Source organism: Tinamus guttatus, unplaced genomic scaffold, assembly GCF_059628265.1.
Source record: "Tinamus guttatus ecotype Peru unplaced genomic scaffold, ASM5962826v1 Tinamus_guttatus_pri_ptg000115l, whole genome shotgun sequence".
Taxonomy (NCBI): domain Eukaryota; kingdom Metazoa; phylum Chordata; class Aves; order Tinamiformes; family Tinamidae; genus Tinamus; species Tinamus guttatus.
Window position 1 is genome coordinate 8,540,905 of NW_028288649.1, and position 22,211 is coordinate 8,563,115.

Sequence of the window (22,211 nt, forward strand, 5' to 3'; positions counted from 1 at the left end):
AGGCACAAGGAGACAGATCTCTCAAAACTTTATCTTGAGCCACCAGCTCCACGCAGCTCATGCGCAGGGACCATAGCATGGGGCTTATCACCTAAATTGACCCATCCTGATTAAACAAAGATTTCATTTCCAATATGCTAAAGATATGGCATGAGCCTTAGCCCTGGCCTCCCAGTCCTACGAAGTGCTAAAGAAGAGGAAAACCAAATAGTTCCCATTTCCCCCTCTATTCAAGGTAGTGAGCCGCTGAGCAGAACCTGATTCTCAGCTGGGCTGCATGGTAAAATAAATATTCTGAAATCTCCATTAGTAGGGCCAAATAAGTATTTATAAAAGAATTGCTGCATTAAGTATCCAATTAAAAAATAAAAAGGACCACTGAAGCTCAAAATCTGTGACTACTTTTCCCACGTTTCCATTTCTCATTACTGTAAAGCTGTTTCTTATTTTCCATTTGTATATACCTGTGGTTTTATTCTTCTTGTTAGAAATTTGTTTCCATAACTAATAAATCACTCTTACTTTTTCTTCTATTTTTTAGCAGTAGTAGTGTGATTCATCAGTGAATCACACTTCATTACAGAAATTCACTCCAAATGGGACTGTGTCCAAACAACAAGGAAAAGCAGGGGATCATAACATAAAGCTATGCCAAAAATGTATTATCGGAATAACTTAATGAAATAAATGAAGTTAAAACCACAATAAATTAATAACAATAACAGCAAAACTAAACTATATTTCAAGCACGCAAAAGCCAAGGGAAAATCAGAATAAAACACTATTATGGAGAACATCTGCGCATACAAGTCCAGGCAACAATATTCCCTGAAACACAGACTTTTAAAGCAGTTAATATATATATCAGCCATGAGGCAAGGTAAGTGGGATCCCAGTCCTACAAACACTGAGCATGAACCATATTGTGGGGCTCAGATGGGGTTCCTGTTTTTCTCCTACTTGCATGCAGGACAATTTCGTTACTATCTAACTTGGTATCTCCTTCCTCCAGGGCTGGGTCACTCTTACGGAAAAGCAGGACCATGTGCAAGCAAGCCGAGCAAGCACTGCAGAGAGCAGCAACTGCTTTTGCAGATAAGTCAGACTATCAGAACAGTTAGTCTCCACTGACTGGCAGATTAGTTCTCTTGGCTCCTGCCTGATGCTTTCTCGTGCAGGACTGGTAACCGGTTCATCTGAGCTGCTGTTTCCCTCCAGCTCCGGGGCCCCCAGGACAGAGGCAGTGGCTTGCCCTGATTCCTGACTTATTGATCAGGAGCAGGCCAGCAATTCAGTGTCTTGGATGGAGGAGCCCTGCACCTCAAACGCCCTGTTTTGGGACCTCTTATATCCCCAGGCACAATGTGCCTGTCATGTGAGCTGTTGTACTTGCGATGTGACACCATCAACACACATATCCTCCTCTGACATGGCCCCAGGCACAGACACACCAGCCTCCCATGCTCTAGAAACTCAAGAAGTCTGCACATTTCTCACCTCTGTGCTGAGCAGGGCCCAAACCCTCTGAGCCAACCTTGTGGGAACACTAGATACTGGGTTGCACTATTACCTGCTAACCAAAGTAGTTGTGCAACTCTGATGACTTTAATATCTCATAATTTATTGTTCCTTCTAGTGTTTATCTCTCAGATCTAGCATTTCAACTGCAAGAGGCCTCTATAATGTTTATCTTGCTTAAAGAAAACCTGTTATCCCATATGGGTTAGCTCCATATGAAGCTAGAGATCAGGAGATAAAGCATCAGAAGAAGTGCAAGAATAATGAAAATAGTAAGAATAAGAATAGAAAGTGCAAAACAAAACAAGCATGGACAAAAGCTAGGACTCAGTGAGGTAGAAAATGCCATTAGGAGAACTGTTGTATCAGGAAAAGCTGTTGTAACCTTTGTAGGAAAAGTGTACCTGCCCAATCCTCCCTCATCTCATACCTTTAGAAAGTTATTTAATCCTCATGTTATATCAGTATTCGTAGAATTACTCTGTATTTACATGTTGTTTGGAAAGCTGGTCTAGCTGGAGATCCTGCCTAGCTTAAAACTGTTGCTTAAAAAAAGCTTAAAAGGGCTGTTCTACAATGAGTTGTCATTTTCTTTTGCAGCCACTTAATATGACTATATAAGGAAGAATATTTGTGTCTCATATCTGTTGTAGGGCTAATCAAATTTACAGTGCAGTTCTAGGGAGTTAATGCCATTGGGGATTTGGATGAGCTGAGGTTTGGTCATTACAAAATTTCAGCTGTGTTTAATGCTAGTTATACTATTTTATCATTCACAAGACAGACTATAATTCTTATTTAGAACTTAGTTTCCCTCCAAATAAATGAAAATATATTGTTATACTGTATTTTTCTCTGCCTGTATTTTTACAGCTATTTCTACGTCAGCAAATAGCAATTTCAGAGCAGAATTCATCTCTTGGGCTTTTCAATACTCTTTTAAAAATACAGCAAACACACTCCAGTGAAATAAAAAATGGAGATAGTGTGTTTAACAGCTCAATTTCAATGTGCCTCCTCCATCAGCCACATGATATGAAATGAAATGCCAATTGCTAGTGCCAACATGGCTAAAGAGACACACATTTTGGCCAAAAATCTACATTAGGGGTGTTTGCGTGTATTTTACATATATATTTATGAGCTTTATAAAGTAATATAATATTTCTATTGCAGAATTTTACAGTTTTAACAGAAAACAGCTGATGGGACCAGTTATTACATGGTCACAAATGGGTTCTCTGAAATATTTCTGGCGAACTTTAAAACTAAAAACTCAGCCTATAAAAACCTCACAGTTCTTTTAGCCAAATATTTACAATATACTTTTTTTTTTTTGGTATGGGTTTAGATTCAGTTCTGTATCAGGGGGAATATGGAAGAGCTGGCCAGCAGCTGAGGAAGCAGAATTAAGCTGGAGGAATTTCCAAAGGTTAGATGCAAGCTGAAGATCTTATTCTGCAGGCATAGCAGTGAAAGGCTCTGTTTCTTACCTGTATGTTAGTCACACACACACACACAAAAAAATCTCCTTTCCTTTCTTTGGAAGCAGTGTGTGAAATGTAGAAAACAAATATTTTAAAAAGCGCCATTTTGGGGCCTTTTGAGCTTCAGTTAAGAGCTTGTGCTTTATGGCATATTATTTGGTTGGTTAGGCTGCCTCCCTTTTCTAAATATTCTGCCGTATTGCTATTGAATTAAAAAAAAAAAAAGAAAAAAGAAGTGCTTATTATAGCTTTTTTTAAAAGGAAAAATCAAGGTATTCTGTAAATTATTCCTCTATAAGATAGCTGCTTTGGAATTAGCCTTATACAGTGACATAGGCAGGATTTGGTTACCAGAGGAAGTAACCAAAACAAACAAAACCAAAAACAAACCCCCAAAACCAAATTAATATTTTCAATGACTATCAGTTACTATATTTCATTTACTTATTTCAGTGCAAACAGCAGTGCAGGACAGCCTGTGTTTCTATATTTGCTTGCACTGAGAGTCAAGCTTTCCAAATCTGATTTTTGTAGTTTTAATGTGTTGCCTTTAAGAAATAAATTCCAAAAGCCATCCTAAAAAAAGGAAAAAATTGAAAAAAGGATACTAATAATTCACTTAAATACCATTTTTAATAGTAAATACTGACAGCTTGATGCATGCCAAGAACATCTTTAAACTTAATTTAAAAATATAGAATTCATCTCCAGTTATATTGTTTTATGTTGTTTTCAGTGGCATCAGGGCTAGTGTTATAAAAAGACCAGCCAGTGAAAACTGAACACAAGAGCAGTGTGAGACATTCTATTCCGAATATGTAATAAAACAATTTAATACTCCAAGATTCCTCTTGCAGGGCTTAAGAGAAGATGAATTGTTTGTGAGTAATGTTATTTATAACCTCACTTTGCTTTAGCAAGTTTCCACAGTTTGCCACTTGTCACCTATTTGGAACTTAATGAACTCCTAGAAGACCATGGCAAGGATACTGTGAGTGTTGTTGTGGAAAATGAGGTATGTGAAATGCATCATAGTATCCGTCAGTGATCTTACGGCCGCGGTGCTGCTCTCCTTTGCTATCATTAATAACAACGTGTGGCCAAAGTAATTCTTTGGAGACAGAGTCAGGTGGAGCAACACACTGAATTACTCCACTAACCTTTCACCTTTGGAAAGAGTGTTCAAAATCAGGGCAGGAGTGAAAATGAGTATAACATAGCACTAATCCCTGTTTGTGCTGCAATAAAACCTGCCTCGCGGTTGGAAGCCGGGGCAGCACGAGCTCAGGGCCGGTGACAACAGAATGATTTAAGTGAGAACAAAGAGCAGGAGCAGGACTTCGAATTGCCTTGCACACCCTACAAGCTCAAGCACAATTTGTTTCTTGCTTTCCTGAGAACACAATTACAACTAGCCATATATAATGTAGCTAACCATCGATAAGACTCTTTGAAAACTATACAAAAGAAAGATAGAGCAATCAAAAAATTTTATATGAGAGCAGTCGAACAATAAAAAGAACTGTTTCATTAAAGAAAAAAAATCTTTAAAGCACAAATGAACGTATTCTATAAAGAGAAGAAATCAGTGAAGTTAATTTCCATGTTAGCAGGATTCGTACCAGACTAAAATGAACTTTGCTTCTTGTTTCAAGAACTAGTTTTGCAGATTTGGTTAGGTATACCTTAATACTCAACACAAGAATGCACATATATAAAGGCTATGTCATTGTGCTAAAATATCAAAGTACGCCTGGTGAAATTGCCTTGGAGCCTGCACGTGTCATTAGGCTGGCTATTATGACTGACATGCCTTTGACGAAGTGGGCAACCCTATGACCTTCAAGGGTTGTTACCACTAAAAAGGAAAATAACAAGAAATGCAGTAAGACATCCTTCAACATAGTTTTCTTAGCTGCGAGCTGATTCAGTGTGCTGCTGTCTAAAAAGACAAAGACTGACTTGCTAATGTCGCTTGTCAACTCCAGATAAAACCCTAGATTGGTCTTCCAGGTATCACATGAGAAATAAGGAAATACAGGGCAAACGCATAATGACTTGAGACACTGTCCTTGGAACTATATCTGCATATTTATACTACAAATAACACCTTTGTATTTATAGAACTAAATAAAGCTCTAATGAATACTACAGCTTTAGGACTGTATATCCTTGGAGCCCAACGTTACAAAAAGTGTTTGTCCCGGCAGAGGAAAGGTGACCTAGTGGTCACTAGGCTAACCTGGGGCTAAAGGAGACCTATTATTTTGCTTCCTACTGATCTATTTACGTTTTGTTCATCAGTACCACGGTCCTTGTTCTTCAGTCGTCCTGTCCTTGGCTACCTCTCTCGCTACATGCTTAGGGGCTTATTGTCTGGTACAAATCAGAGTGCATGCTGGAGGAGAAAGGGAAAGGGAGAAAAATGCTAGATCAGAACATCCTTTGAGAATGAAATCTCCGGTCTGTTGAGCTGTTGCCCAGTCGGGATGCAGACAGGGTGGGCACCTGGGCATACAAGCAGGGAGCAGTCATGCCACCGCTTACAAGACATGCTGTTCCAGAGGACTTCATAGTTTACAACATCTCGGACTTCACAGTTTGAAAGGAGTCATGATGACCCAAAGAAAGTTATGCGCTCTTACTGTGGTGCCTTAGTTTCCCATCTGTAAAACTGGACAGTCTAATACCTTTCCATCATGTAGCTTTGCCTGATAATAAATATATACGAAAAACTGTGAGGTATTTGAATACTCTGGTAAATGAGGCTGTATAAGCACCATAGACAGGTGTTTTCATGTACTGTAAAGAGACTGATATCCATGACCTGACTCTAAATTTTGAGCTCTACAGAATGGTCAGAAATGCATTTGACTTCTATTAGTTCAAGTAATGACTGGAAAAAGTTGTTACACAAAAAAGTTGTTACACTTTGTTATACAAAGTGTATATGAATTGATTCCAATGTCCACACTGATGTCTGGAGGGATATGTTACCTATCTTCAAAAGCAAATGAGTTTTGCAAACCAATTTAGAAAACATCCATTTACTAAACATTTTGGATATATGGAAGGAGCAATTCATGACTCTCTCTGGACATGTATTTGATTGCTGTCAAGCTACCTACCACAGATCTGTGTGAAATATGAGGCTGCCTCAGAAAAAGATGTTTCAGAAATAAGGAGTATTATCTGGCCCGATTTTATTAACATGGCTCTTAAAGGAAAGTGTTGGCAGTGATTCATCTCTGTATCTTGCCAAGGGAAATCATTCTTATTTAAACAGTAAGGGTTTTTTTTTTTTTTCTAATCTTCAAACTTTAGCAAGGTTTCTATGAGCTGCAGTGGTTGACTGGGAGCTAGGTAATGCAGTCATGGATCAGCAAGGCACAGCGCACTGATCTGTAGAAGTTGTCTTTAATTAAGGGAGAACATGCACCTATTAGAAGTGCAGGCATGCTGGAACAATTAAAGTTCTGAAATAATACTCTTTGCTTTGATGCATGGTTGCGTCTCAAAATTAAAAGCACTGATACGTTAGCAGAGTATCTGTTCTTCATAATCATGAACTCCATTGAGAAATAGTCACTCTTCTTAGTTTAAAAAAAGAGTTACAGATAACTGAGAGGTTGATATGGAAGACATTACATGGCATATGGTTTGCTAGCATTTGTGGAGAGTAAGTTATAACAATATGTGTCTACCTTATGGAAGATCATTGTGCCTGAATAACCAGGAAATCACAGCACTCAAGATCTCAGAATGCTCACAACTAACCAAAATGCTAAGATTCATAATAAAACTGGCATGCATCCATAGCTTCTCAACTACATTTTTTGAAAAACACTGTGAATGCATTTGCTTGATTTACTAAAGGAGGAATAGATATTTCATAGGAATAGCAGTGTCTTTAAAATTTCTTAAAAAAAAATCTTTTGGATTTTTTTCTTCTCTCACTCCCACTTATTACATCACCTGGCAAAACAGTGTCTTAAGGGTCTTATACTCCCCAAGTGAACAGTCTAATCCCAAAGCAAGTAGGGGTAAATGCATTCCCTGTGGCCACGCTTTGTATAGTGTTAGATGTCCTATAATCTTATATACCAAATGGAGACTACTCTGCAAGAAAAATGGGTGGTCTCACAGGATACATCCATTATGTGCACTCCCAGAGAACAGGGAGGGGGGAAGCATTACACAGCACTGTGTGCTCTAGTCTTTACTGACATTTAGAAATAGAGAAAAACAGTGCTAAAAGCATTGTCACTTTTAGAAGTGTCTGAATGTGAGTGAAATCAAAATCTTGAAATTTGGCATGCTGGAGTCATTTTAGGTGAGATGTGGGAGTCATCTGAATCCTGCTCGTGAGTCTGTCTCTTTGTTCCTCTATTGAAACTAATCCATGGAATAACTAGGAAAGCCTACATACTCTATGAATGCTGCTTATTTTGGCTTAATCTGATTTTCTCCTTCTTGTTCTACTAAATCATGTTATTAATTCAACTCATTTAAATCCACAACTGCTATTAGGAATTTCTTACAGAGTTTCAAAAGACTAAAACATGCTTTTATGAATAAAAGGGAAGAATTTTATCTCTGCTAATGGCCAGTAGGCCTCATACATAGGCCAGGGACTGAAATATTTGGTTTTTCTCACATTAACACCCACCTTAATGTGCCATACCAGCAGAGTGTGGGAAAGGCACCTGTGGGGTCTTACTAGTAGGGTGCAAATCCTGACAGGTTTCTGACAGTGCTGGCAAGGAGGACTCTGATCCACTGAGCACCACAGAAATTACAGTAACACTGTCCTACTGAGAGAGGCATCCAAGGCAGATGATTGTACCAATGTGCAATGCTCAAGCAAATATGAAAACTGGAATGTCATCTGGAAGATGTGCAAGTGCCACTAACAGCAATATACTGAAGGCTGATCACCGGGGTGACATGGAATATTGTGAAAAAAAGAAGGGCAGTGCCAGCTCTGAGAATAGTTGAGGAATCAGCAGGTAAGTGAGAAAGTAGCCTAATTTCGGTCACCAAATGGACAATGCACTTCTAAATTAACTTCAGAATCTGAATATAATCAGGCTTAATTTAGAGCAAGACCTAATAGGACTAGAAGGAAAACAGGTTAAACAAAATAATTAACATTCATCAAGTATGCAGGTTGAGCAACTGGATTAGTTGCAATGAAGTTACATGGCAACCCTGCATGAGGATTGAATTTATGATATTTGGAGTAATAATTTCACATTGACTAGCAGGTTAAATAACTTTCCTTGGAAATCCTTTTTCCTGCACCATGGATAATATTGGCTCTTTTCATGTCTAATTAATTGACAGTTAGCTCACCAAGGGTTTTCAGGCACCGGCCTGAAAAGTACTAAGCTTGAGCTTGATGGTAAGAACCATAAAAAACAGAGGTGGAAAAGGCAGGGAAGGCAATGCAGGCATTCCTTCTATTAATGTAATACTGTGGCTTACAGTATTTCCTACTCTTATGCCACCTTACCTAATCGACACTATAAATACTCAAGTGATGAGGTTTCCAGTCCTTGATAATTTTCCAAAAATTAATTCATCTCTAAGTTGCAAACAGCTCCACTCCACAGCAGTCCCTTTTTTTATGCCTTGTTCAGATGGAATTTTCTACCAACAATCCACTAATCAGGGTTCTATTTCTGTACCCTATATGAATTTAAATTTTACTGTATATCCCACCCCTAAATTTGGGACAATTACACTCTACATTTTGGTATTTAAGTAACTGTTCAATGCTCTAGTTAATGCACCTGAACTTGATTTTCTGTGGAAATAGGTATTCTGAGGCACACACTGCGTATAATTTATCTGTTGCTGTTTGATGGCTCTGCAAAACTGTAAAAACAAACCACCATTTCCTCCTTCCCTGCTGAGAAATGTAGAAAATTAGCCATGCAAAGTAAAAAAGACTTGCCTTGCAGTAGTGTAAATCTTCTCTGAAAGCAGACTCTGAGCCACTCAGGAATATGAATTTCCAAAATCTTGCTCAAGAAAGTGAGAGATTAAATGATTTAATAGCTAGTGTATTTATACCCAGGATTGTAAATTTTGTGTTGGTCATGATGCTTTTTAGGACTGACTCTATTATTATGAATCTGCTAAAAAGCCAAATGTAGCAGGCTTTCTTTCAGAAACTTAAATAATCTGAAACAGTGAGATTTCTAAGGTGAACAAGAATAATTGTATTTTAAGAAAAGGAGGATGCATCCTTAAAAAGAGTTGTACTAAAAGTCATTCATACCCAATTAGAAACATACAGTAAAAAATTTCAAGTTTTGTCCTCCCCTTTATTTTTTAAAGAAAAATACATAGAACAAAACCTACAGGAAAAATTTGGGGTAAAGTCATCAACTGGATTGATGCCATCTGAGATCTGAGCTATGTGTACTGAGAATACTGAAAATTAGATTAAATTATTATGAGATTAGACAATTAAATGTAGGAATACACTGTGACAGTTAATGTCATTTGCTTTCTGGTTTTAATTACTTTTTCTCTTAAATATATGTAGTTCTATTAGTGAGAAAATATACCCAGTAAGGAAAAGAAAGCATTTCTCAGCAGTAGAAATGGAATCAGTTAAGCCCAAATGTGTTGTATCGACTTCATTCAAAACACTCCGTTGTAATTAAGGAAGTGTCTGTATTGGCTAGACACAGCCTGCAGGAAACAAAGCGAGCACGTCTAATGACTGCAAACGACTGCAGTGAATTTGCAAAGTAGATGTTATATTTTGGAACGCCTGCTATTTAAGCGAGGATTTTAATTAAAAATAGAATAACTCATTGCTTTACTCAAATATTTTACATAGTGAAACATTCAAAATTGATGTCTTCTTTTGGTATGGATTTCCTAAAGGATTTACTGTTTATTACATATGTTTATTGGAAGGAGAATGAATGCCACTTTTCTTATTTTTAACCTTTTCCAATAAACCCTCAAGTACTTTTAATTTAACTGTGGTTAAGATAGATGTAACACATGTTTCTAGAATAGAGGTGCATGAATTTGTAAAGATTTTGAATGTATATTTCTCCTACACCTTTCATAAAACTTTATGTAAGAAAATCTTCAAAAAGAAAGATGTATAATTTTTCAGATATTTTTGAAGCGTACTGAAATTTAATATTGGCTAAGGACAGTGAAAAGAATCTTTATTTTGCCATGATTGCCAAATACATCTCTTTATAGTTATTTCTTGTCAGTGATATACACAGACTCTTTACAAATTTGGATTTTCATAGATCATTGCTTTCATCAAATGATGTTTAATAAACTGATGGTTGGCTATTATTATGTCTCAAGTTCAATTTTTCTCACCTAATCTTAAATAAATACAACATAAGAGTAGGAAACATATTGAAAAGGACAAGAGGTTATTAGCAGTATTGTCAAATCTTTCCCATTTAAGGAATGATTAAAATCTAAGCTTATTTCTTCCGGAAAAAAAAGGAAGATAAAACAAAATAAGATGTGACAGGCAATTTTATAAAGAGGATTATAAAAAATGAAGTGGTCTTGCTCATCTTTTCCACAGTAAAAGAGGAATCCAAGCAAAAAAAAATCAATACATTTGGAAAAAGTTAAAAGGAAGTAAATGCTTCATACGCCCACTAATTACACACATAGAAGAATATAGTGTAGGAATATTGTAAGGTAATTAGTTTAGGAAAATTTAAAAAAGATTAAAAGACTCACTAGTCATGGCACCAGCTAAGTTGCCATTGCAGAGGCTATTACTGCTCATGCTTCAACACATAATCTGATCATTAGCTGTGGTTAGGAAGGAATTTCCTCTCAAGTATTACTGCATGAGCAAAGTGCTTTGAGGGAATTTTATACCCTCCACCGAACCGCTGAGCAATGAGCAGTTACTGGCAACCTACCTGACCAAACGGCGTTATTGCTGTTCTTCTGCTTGAGAATGGCTATCATCCTCAATATTGCTAATGGTTATTGCTTGTAATGTTAACAACATATCAGATACAAAAAGGATAGGGTAAGTGCATGTGTGATTGACATCTGGAGTTATATCAATTGACCACACTCTGTTTTATATATCACAAAAGCCAGCCTGCACATTTTCTTTTTTTTTCTAAAATGATCTGTGCCATTTACTTTTTAAATTATATACCACCCACCAGTATTATTCTGCAAATAACTCCAGACATTTCTCAGAGGAAAAAATTACTTCAACAGATGTTAGTCTTATAAAACTATATTATTGTGTTTTTAAAATAAATATTTCCAAATAACCTTATTTCTTACAGCTGTATTAATCTTTCTGATGATGGCTTATGAATTTTGAATAATACACATCAATATACATGAAACACATCAATGCTCACAGACAATGCTATTCTGTCTGTAAGGTATTGCCAACGCGTGACTGAAAAGAGCAAAGATTTAAGCCAACATAAATAGTAATCCTGATCCTAGTCTCCTCCCCCGAACACATAATTAGGAGATATTCCAAGACATATTTCCTTGAGAACTACTGAAGGGATGACAGTTCACAAATGCTTTTCCTGCTGTTACAATAATCCTCACAATCACTGGTTCATGTTGAGAGGACTTAGTCAATGGGGAAGAACAAAAACTTAGAATATTTTTATCAGCTTTTTATATCTATGCAAATTATTTCTCCTTAAATACTTACGTATGTATAGTTTTCATAACATATGGTGCTACATTGTTGGTGTTTACACATTTAATTTCATATTTATGAATCCCAACCAGAGCTGAACCCTGTGATATGTGTATATCTGAAGATACAGTTATATGCTTCTGTAAATATATATGACTAGATATATAAAAAGTTTGTAGCTTGACAAAAGTTTGACAGTGCAGAGAGAATTCTAGCCTCAGTGCCTAAACCCCATGGGACGTCCTGAAAACCCTAGTGGTTATCTGCCTGTATCTTTGGGTGCCTAAGTGCCTTTAGTGTACTGGAGCCATGTGTCCGGGCTCTCTTTAGAATATCTGATACAATAAGCCAAAATATGTATATATTAATTCAATAAATATTTAGCAGATTCTGCAGAACTTGCAAGGGAATGTAAAATATTTAAAAATAAACTTTCTGGCAAAAAGTATGTTGTCACACTTGGTGCGAGAGCTTCGCTCATGTGAATGAAATTGGTGCTGATGTTTTTTTCCCCAAGGCAATCCTGTCTTTGGTGTTGTCATTCCGCACTCACAGCAGAACAGAAATGATCACTTTTGCACTGCATTTTCCCTTCACACTCCTTTAGGACAACTTCTTATTAAGGCCTTTACGTAAAGCAATCAGCTAAATGCACAAATCCATGCTGCTTCTTGTCCAGTGGCAACAAGATAGCAGAGTAGATAGAGCACTAACTTCTATATTTGTTAAGAAAAAAAAACTACTGGGATTTTTCTCTGGAGCTACTTAATTTCATTTGAAGACATCCTGAGAGGGAGACTTTAAAAGGCACATACAGATTATGTTGTAACTTAAAGCCAGACAAAAACATTACAGCCTGAATTGACTATTGTTTTAACTTTTGCTTATTGCATGTAAAAATTCTGCGCCTTGTCACTGAAACAAAATACAAAAAGAGTATTTCCCATTTTGCCGAAATGGATTAGAAACCATACCCATTCCTAAGAGAACATAGTATACAAACTCTGAAGATAAGGGAAAAACAGCTCTAAGCTAAAGAATATAAATATATAATATAAATAATCTCAGACAACGGAGCAATTTCATTGCTCGCACGATCCTCTGCTGTTTACAAAAAGGATATATGGCAAAATGAGATTATTTTGTTGTATGTCTGCTATTACCATACTGCCATGGTGCAAGTGGTAGTCTACAGAGAAGAATCCAAATATCTGTGTTTAGCCGGACTAATAAAACTGAAAAAAAATATATTGTTTTGTCAATATATAACTATATCAGTCACTTTCCAGCATATTTATTGCATTTAACATTTCTACTCAAAACATGCTGGATTGCTACTGAAGAAGCATTTACGTTTTTCCTCTTTTCTGTATGTTTTAGAAGAAACATAATTTCATTCTAAAACAGTGCAAAACATATTTGGGCAAGGAAAGATTCACAGTCCTTTTTGAGGACTAGCTAAGTGGGAAGGAAATAAATTCAGATATGATTCTAAAGCAAAGTTTTCTGATAGTAGGAAATTGTGCACATTATGTCTTTAAGAGAAAAAAAAATACAGGAATGAGGAAAATGAGAACAGGCTCATCCCTTGAACTTGCTGTCATCCAGAGTTTCTAAATTCACTTGACAACTGGGGGAGAGGGGAAAAGAAGGAATGATAATTGGGAAGTCTAAAAAATTGCAGAAGGAGCATCTGACATGCACTGGCACTGACAGAAAGCAGCCTCTGCTACAGAGAAGCACCAGATGAGGAGAAACATCATACTTGCTTCCTGTTAGCTCTAGATATATAGAAGAACAGAGGGAGAAAAAAAAAAGTCTCATCCAGCCTACTCAGTGGCTAGGGACATGGACCTGTTCTTCATTACTCAGGGCTGGAGAGCTATTTTAAAGTTGGAGCATTGCAGCCAAACAGCAGAATTGTGACCACAAGTCAGCCAAATCCTTACTCAAAGCCAAATGTTTCAACATGGAACAGATTTTATTTTTACAGCTATGTTACATTTTCCTTTATTAAGCTGCCTTAGATTTATTTTTAAACTTTTTTGGACAGGCTAGCTCTTTCAGATCTCTCAGCAATACTGAAAATAGACCTATTCATAAAGCAGACACCTATTAGACATTCCAACAGATACCGGTTCGACTGGGGCTTGTTGGCTGAACGAGCAGGGCTATGGGGTGACCCAGGCTTTGCAAATGGCCTGAGTAGCTCTGGATGCTACTGCCCCTGCAGCAGAGACCATCGTCCCCAAAGCAGAGTGGACAGGATGGCACATGTCCGTGGGCAGCAAGTCAGTGCCTGGCAGCTTAAACTCACCGCGGACAACCCGGGTTTTCCAGGGAGGGCTCGAGTTAATCTGCTTCCCTTTGCCTGAGGTGTGCACAGGACTCACTCCCGGGACGGCGCAGGTGGCGGTCGCCCCTGGCATCTGGGCAGGCGGCTTCCTTAACTGGCCTATCGAGCTCTACCACTGTCAGTACCTCAGTGATGGTCAGGATTAAGACATTATTAGCGACAAGCATTTAGATGAAGCTCCAAATTTCCCAAACGCTAACACAAATTCAAAACTCACAGGTATTCAGGGCTTTCCAAACTCCAAATCTGCCCGTGCTTTTCCTTGCCTCCTGGCGACTCCCTTGGGATGGTGCAGGGGTAGTAGGGCATCATACCAAGTTCCCTCTGGCTGCAGCCAGCACCAAGAGAACCAAGGGGATGCAGCACTGGGAAAGTGCGTGCTGTGGGCTGAGAGGGGAGGAGGGCCGGGAAGCGGAGCAAGCCGGCAGGTCCGGGGCTTTCCCTCGCACGTTGTGTGCCTCACAGCTCCCCACCAACTTCTGTTTTGCAAAGTCCCTATAAACACACAGCAACGACTCCAGGAGCCTTCAGTAGGGCAAATACCCTGCAGGCTTTTAGGGCTTTTATGCTCATATTGAAAAGTCACTCTGCTGTTTCAGATCCGATTGAGGACTGAAGATATGCATTAAGGTACATGACCGAATCCTTTTCTGCAAGGGATGATAATGAATGGATTTTATAATCTCTGGAGAAAAAAATCATACTGCACCCCATCTCAAACTTCTCTAAATGCAAGCACCCTCATGCAGGTGCAGATAAGAGTGTTACGTTATGTTTTTTTTGGCAGAAAATATTTAGGCAACCCTAAATCCTGCCAAACCACATGGATAACCTGTTGCTGAAACTCAAAAGCAACAACAATATGTTATCCACAATTGCCAACAACACCCAGTCAGTGACCAGAATAATGCATTTCTGGTAAGGAATAAAGCAAAACACAAAGATGACATATAAAGAAGGCATGAGCCCTGTGTTCCCTAGTGAGACAAGTAAAGATCCCCATAATCTTAGGATGTTGTTTGACTTTGTTCATCCTTGTTTAGGAGAATGTATGTCATTAAGGTGTGGAGCCATCGTATTACCTAATGTGGGTTAACAGGTATGAAACTATGTAGTAAAGTCACGATTCATGGTAATTATTTCAAAAAATCAGCATACATATTTCTAACTGAGGCATGTTACAGTTGCACACCATAAAATGAACTGTAAAGTCTCCTAACATAATCAGGCCACTTTTCAGAAGTGTTGAGCAGCTGTAAATCATATTAACTCTGGCGGGACCCACACGACTGTAACTTAATGCTATCTGTCCAACTCATTTACTCTTGTAAATTCACTTACTGATGAGGACATATATGCTTCAATTGTAAGTTACAATCACACACACAAAAAATATATAATATCGAACAAAATTTCACACTTTCTGGTGTGAAAAGGATGAAAGAGATAAGCAGCTTTACATCACTTACATATCTATAATGCACCATTGAAGTATTTAAGAGCAGAGTCATATCAACTCACCTGGTTAGTGCTGACCTAGGTTAAGTGGTTACTGCTGTCAGTTGTTTGCTAACTCCTTTTCCCAGAGGCTAATGTTCCTTTCTTTTTTTTTTCCTCTTTTTTTTTTCCAGTTTTAAACACATAATTGGGTTAGAAGACAGTCAGACAAACAGTGAAAATGACAGGGCTCAGAAAGAAATAACCTTTGGCAGGGCTGAAATTGAGACAGGAACACCCAACTGGGAACAGTAAATATTTCATCCCAGATGATGGTGATCATGAGCAGGGTCTGTCTAGCTGTGCGTCATGCACTGATAAACTCCACACAAATCAGTCATGCTCAAGAGCGATGACTTCAGCATGATGCTGGGGCAGAAGAGGGGCATCCTATAAGGATGAGCAAAAGCATAAAAAGGGATTTGTAGACATAAATCTGGTTAGTGTGCAGCAAAGAAAAGACCAAGAGGAAACAGGATGGTTCTTCATTAGTGCATCAGAAATCAATAAAAGGAAGAAAAAAATGTCATTTAAACTATAGGATAAGATTTTCTTAAAAACAATGGGTATAAAAACCCCATCAGTCAGTTTAGGCTAGAAATCTGGGATACGTTTCTAAACAACACAGAAAATGAAGTTCTCAAAGAGCTCCTCCGCAGTTACCTTTACTACAGCTGCCAGAAAAATGCTGAGTATAACCAGACACATTTGTGGAAAAAAAAAATTGTTTTGGCTGCTTCTAGTAACCGGATGTCTCCTCTTATCCCAGCTCCTGCACCGCTGTACCAATCCTGGCCTGCACGTGGGCACCCAAGTGGAATCAAGGAGCTTCCCAAACGGACAGTCTGTCATGCAGACGGTGGGGCAGGAGCAAGGCCTACACGGTGGACTCTCTTCTCGGTAGAGAACCCCAATAGTGTGATCAAGGGGAAAAAGTATTCCTGATTTTAGGATTTGTATATGGAAAAAATGGTAGGTAACTAGGCAAAAACAATTGCGAACAATGTGAAGAATAGCTTGGTGCAAGCTAGATTTAACAGGTTTTGTGCTGATTTCCTAATCAAAGCTTCCTTGTGTGTTATTAAGCAGACACAAATCTACATTACATTGTTAAGACACACGTGATAACCAGGCCATCGAAGTCCGTATCTTGGATGCGTGAAAAAGGAGGCTATGCAGAGAATAAGCATCAGTGCAATCTTGTTGGTGTTTCACTATACCTTCTCTGCAACATTTGCAAATGAGTTTTTTGTTTTGCCAGGATTTGAGAACCCTTGGTGGGAATGAGGTGGGAATGACCAAGCAAGAGCAGTAAATGTTTTAACCCGGACCCCCATTAGCTGTCTAGAGATAAAAATAATTATTTTGCTTTCACATTCCAATCTCTATAAAAATACAAAACTTGCAGGGCCATCTATTCTTCAAAGTTATTTTGGATTAAGGTAGTGTGAGAATTTACACTCTCAGAGCTATTCTTGAATACCTAATATACAGTTAACTTTCACTCCAGAGTAAGACAGTTTTTCCTGCCTTACCTTAATCCATTTTCAAAGAGGTGAGTGTCCACACATGGATTTAATCTGGAATAGCTACCCATGGAGGCAAGACCTAACAGCTAATACTGAAAAGTAAATTTGTTCTCAGCACTTGTACACATTGCCTACAAACACATACTCAGCTTTATGCAGATGAACGCAGCTATCAGATTTCACGGGGTTACTGGCACATGCCAAAATATTTACAAGATTGGGGCCCTGCTTTGTGGGAAGAGCTGTGCGGAGTGCCCCGAGAGTACCACCTTAAAGAAAAATACTAATCTCTAGCCTGACTGCTAGCATAACCCATCATCTCCTACATCTCTCTGATGCCATTCCAGTTGGCTCTCTTACATTCACAGATAATTCACACATGTTCACTCACACACAAACACTCCATCGCCCCTTCCCCCTCCTGAAAAAGTCAGCCAGCTGTTACAAAATTCAGACATTCATTAACGCAGTTTACTGTCTGACGCTGCCAAGCAAAATAGAGACAATTAATAATAATCAGGACTGAAGGGTCTGAGGCATCTTACGAGCAAAGACTTGCAGTAGTAGGTTGATTTTTTTTTTCTAAAAAAGGGACAAACTCGCTCCTGCCTTGAGTGATAGGGAACAAAGCGCGGGGATGCAGAGCAGGCAGGAAGGAGCCTCCCTCGCTGCTTGTGCAGATTCGGCAGACGCGGCAGGAGCAAACACCTCTTGCCATGCGCTCGGCCTGCTCGGAAGGCGCTCGCCAGCGGAGCTGCAGCTGGCCTCCCGCTCCCCTAATCACCGCGGATGGCTGCGGGTTAATTAGCTGCCATTCTCAGCGCCATTTGTTGTTCTAATGAAGATTTGCATAAATGCGAGACTACTGGGTAACCAATCATTTTTAGATTTTATTTTTCCCTTACAGAGAGCCCAGGGGTGGAAAACTCCCCGATTCCACATGTTTATGGTTGTGGGGGCTTCCGTGTTACCTCTCCGTTCGACCTGATCTGCCTGTGCCTGCTGAAGGGTGCACAAAGAACTCCAAGTTGCTTGTCAAACTGAGCCCCTGGTGGGTTTGTGCCCTTAAAAAGAGGCAGCCTCATTAGTTGAGAACAGAGGGGTTAAAAAATTACTACTGGCTTTATGTGTGTCTTTACATGTGTGTGGATATATATATATATGTATGTGTGTACCTATATGGGAGTGTGTGTGTCTGTACACCACCATGTGTCATGATATTCCTAAGCGTTTTGCCCACTGTGAGGAGTGGTCAGCTTAAAGCAGCATGTTCAATCATGGAACATCTAATCCAATGATTTGGTAATGATAAAATTTCTTCAGAAATAAAAGGGATAAGCCGTGCAACAAAACCACAAAAGAAGGGGCTCTAGGGTGTTATGCAAAACACTGAAAAATCAGAACTCCTAAATTTACACTGGACATCACTGAAATTCAAAGTTTACTAAAGAAAGTATCTAGTGAAGAACAAGCAACCTAAATGGAAGGCAAAAAGAACTCAGTACTTCGCATCTACCTGCCATGAGCCCCTCAAACGAGCGGCACTCACAACACAAAATAAGGAATCGCATGCATACCTCCAAAATTCATAGCAAGATCTGAACATGAAACAGCAACCAAATCCACAACTACCATGTATTTAAAGGGAGTGCTTACACTGACAATGAAATGTCATAAAACTTTTTAGTTCTAGTTGCAGTCACGACAGTGGTTACAGTTATTGCCTTGGAGAGACTAAAAGAGAAAAATTACCTCCCATTTTTAGTGTGATTACTTGTTGCACTTGATAATACTTCGCGGGTAACCATTTTCAGTGTGCTGACATACAGAGTCTTTATAACAGGTTTAGGGAACAGTGAGAAGGCAGAGGTAGTAAACTTCTAAATTTCAAATCACTATTTGAGACTGGACAAATTTCAAACTGTCTGTTCAAGGACAGGTGAACACAAATGAGCAGGTGTGTATTTCCAATTTCTGACTCCTCACACCACTTTCCTGCTAGGTTTCGAAACAAATTAGGAAACTACCAGATTTATAGCAGTATTTCTGTAGTTTTTCACCAGTTCTCTAAGATAGCTGAGAAAATATTCATTTCTTTTCTTTAGGTTTTTGTCAACAATCTGCCTAACATAATGTTGGAACTTCTTATGGGTAGACGCTACAGAAAATCAGTCTTTTAGCACAGTAAGTAGAGAGCATTCAACACATCCACAATAACCATCCCTGTAATGGCAAGCTAGGTCTCCTCCATAGCTCCAGCTCCTAGCTGGAACGGTGAGGTTTTAATGCTATGTGTAGTAATAAACAACACACACAAAGAAATGACAGTTGCATTTTGGCCCCCTTTCACCCTAGTTTAAGTTTTGCAATAGTTTAGTCCTCGATTAGAGTTTTGGATTTAGTCACTGATTACATAAGAATCTCACATTCTGTCCTTTGAAATGCAGTTTTTTAGCAATCTGGTTGGGGAGAAAACTTTTTCTTCAAAAAACTAAAGAAAACTAAAGAAAAACTAAAACACACAGCAAACTTAAAAAAAAAAAAAGAGGAAAGGTGTAGAATAACCAAACCAAACCAATAGCCAGACCTGTAAGCTGATCCCCTAATTCTGATTTAATAATTATTTCATGATTTCAATATATTACGGTTTTCCAAGGCTACAGTCAGAATAATTCATTGATAAATAGGGTAAGAGAAAGAGGAAATTACAAATCTAGCGGTCAGTAATAGAAAACAAATCTATAAGAGCTGAGGGAAGAGGTTAAGTGCTATGCTAGTTAATAAGAATGACAGCTTGCTTTGAATACTCATACTGGTTGTCCAAGATATTGAATAAACTTCATTTAAATTAATTTTCATTATTTGTAGAATCTGTGTTAGACATCTATCATGGTCAGTACTATTAATATTCTTTCCAGAGACCAAATTATCAGCATATTTAAATGAAACCTTTCCTTTTCAATATTTATTAACTCATTAATATTTCTTGATACTAATATCCTGTTGTAATATCCAAATTAATGCCTACTACAAGGTGTTTTTTACTGATTTAACTTCTTAAATTAACAGATTTTTATCCTTAGGTACTAAAAAAACCTTTGAACTCCTAAAATTGTGCTCTCTTTCTATACAATGCATCCATTTAATGGAATGAAATTTAAAACCCACATTTTTTCCTGGTTTTTTTAGAATTTCTCATAATTTAGAATTTCTCGTGGCAGTAAAGCAGCGCACCAGTCAGTTTCTAATAGCCGACAGACGAGGAAGCAGGAATGAATGCAAATGTGAAAGTTGTTCACCTTACCCGGGTTGCAGTCTGTGAGAAGGGAGCAGATGGAGAGGAGAACTTTAGAAATGGTTAATGCTGGACTCCAGTTGTCTTTTAAAATGTCCAGGCAGATGACGCCTTGGCTGTTAATATTACAATGGTAGATTCTTGTCCGAAACGTTACCTAGAAAAGACAGTGTGTCTAAGTACAAAGGTGTTGAAACCAATAATTAGAGGACTATTAGGCAATTAGAAAATTACATGAAAGAACATTTTACTTTCCTAGCTGAAATGACAGTATTCTGCTACTTTCAGTTAAAGACAGAGGACGATAGGAGTATTCATTAGAGTATAAACTCTGCCTCCTCAATTTGTGGCCAGCAGAACAGGTTTGCATGATAAAAAAGTGGGACATGGTTCTCAAACTTATTTTTGCCTCAGTTTCTCCAAACTCATGATTTTTGTACAGAGCCAAAAATGTTCTTCCATCTATACAAGGTTAACGTTGAAGAGAAGAAGAAGGTATTGTCTTCACTGTTCAGCATTTGACTCATTAAATTAAACTGGAAAAAAAAATGCAAGTGGTGAGCAACTACTAGAAAAAATAAAATGAAATATCCTTGAAGAAGGCAGCTCAAAGATTTTTTTTTTCCAATTGTGTCAGTAGACTTTCTTAGAAACATCTTATGCTCTTGTGTTTTATTTTTAGGATTCATTCTGCATCACATATTATCTCCCACGTGACACACGACAAAAATGAAGAGGAGACCATTTGGCTTCTTTATTCTGGAATGGTGTCTTTCTGCTTCTAGGCAAAAATATTAGCAATATAGGCTTTTTATTTTAAAAGATTTTCAGCTCTGAAAGTTGGCATTGTTGTTCAGAATAAATAGTCGAATACAAACGGATAGTATAAAAACCCTGCATGCTGGGGGTCTCCACCAGTGATTGATTTCTCCATCAGTTCTATTCAAACGACAAGTCAAAGCAGATGTTTTTCATGACATGTTCATAATATCTAAAATGAAGATGTACAATTTCAGTGGTCTATCTCATCAGCAACAAGAACGTCCTGTCGGGAGACAGGCTGCTTGGGCACGAGGCAGCAGCAGGCAAGCACATTGCTGGTTGTAAGCAAGCAGCTTCTTCTCCAGAACTGGACAGTGCTATTAACTGGGAGGGCTCCTGCCCTCCTCACCAACCACAGCAATAAATCCACCTCACCATAGCAAGGGAAACTGCTAAGAAGCCTGACCCTGAATTCTGAATATTTAGCAACAAAAGTCGCAGTGATTTCAGAGATTGAGATCAGACATTTATCAGTGAGCAGAACAGCAGATACAAGTGAAAAAAGATAGTGCCTGTTTTACTACTTTTTTTTTTCATACTGAACACTTCTGCTCCTTTTGACTATATCTTTCAAGCAGCTGTGACAAAATAATGTAAAGAAAAGGTAGTTTTCTCGGTATTAAAACACTATATTCAATAATAAAATATTTTTTTTCTCTTAAGTATGCTTTCACATAGATGTGAGCCAAAACTTCTGGAGCCCCAGTATCATAATCAGTGAGTTATTTAACAAGGACCCCCAAATAGCAGGTTCACCAGCTTTTAAGTATATCTCTGTGTAAAGTTATTACCAGTTAACAGCCTAATTGAACACTTTGCTGCTCGACACCCTACATACCTGTAGGTGTTTTTTTTCCATTTTTTCTTCTGCAAACATGGTTTCAATTATTCTTTTCTGGTCTAAGTGCTTTGCTTCTGATACTTTTACAAAAACCTGAAATGTTTCTGGCACAATGACCTCAATTCATCCAATCACTATAGCCAGGAAATCTACCTTTTCCCATTACAACTCAGC

The 22,211-nt window shown here is 38.2% G+C and overlaps 1 protein-coding gene across 2 annotated transcripts in view; it reads right to left on the reverse strand.

Moving 5' to 3' along the window:
• The window catches only part of LOC104566438 (ubiquitin-conjugating enzyme E2 E2), a 200,303-nt gene that overhangs the window by 3,898 nt on the left and 174,194 nt on the right, over positions 1-22,211 (reverse strand). For both annotated transcript variants that reach the window (XM_088521202.1, XM_088521203.1), the window contains exon 5: positions 20,384-20,531. In XM_088521202.1, coding sequence (XP_088377328.1) covers positions 20,384-20,531 — 148 coding nt within the window. The remainder of the gene's footprint in view (positions 1-20,383; positions 20,532-22,211) is intronic.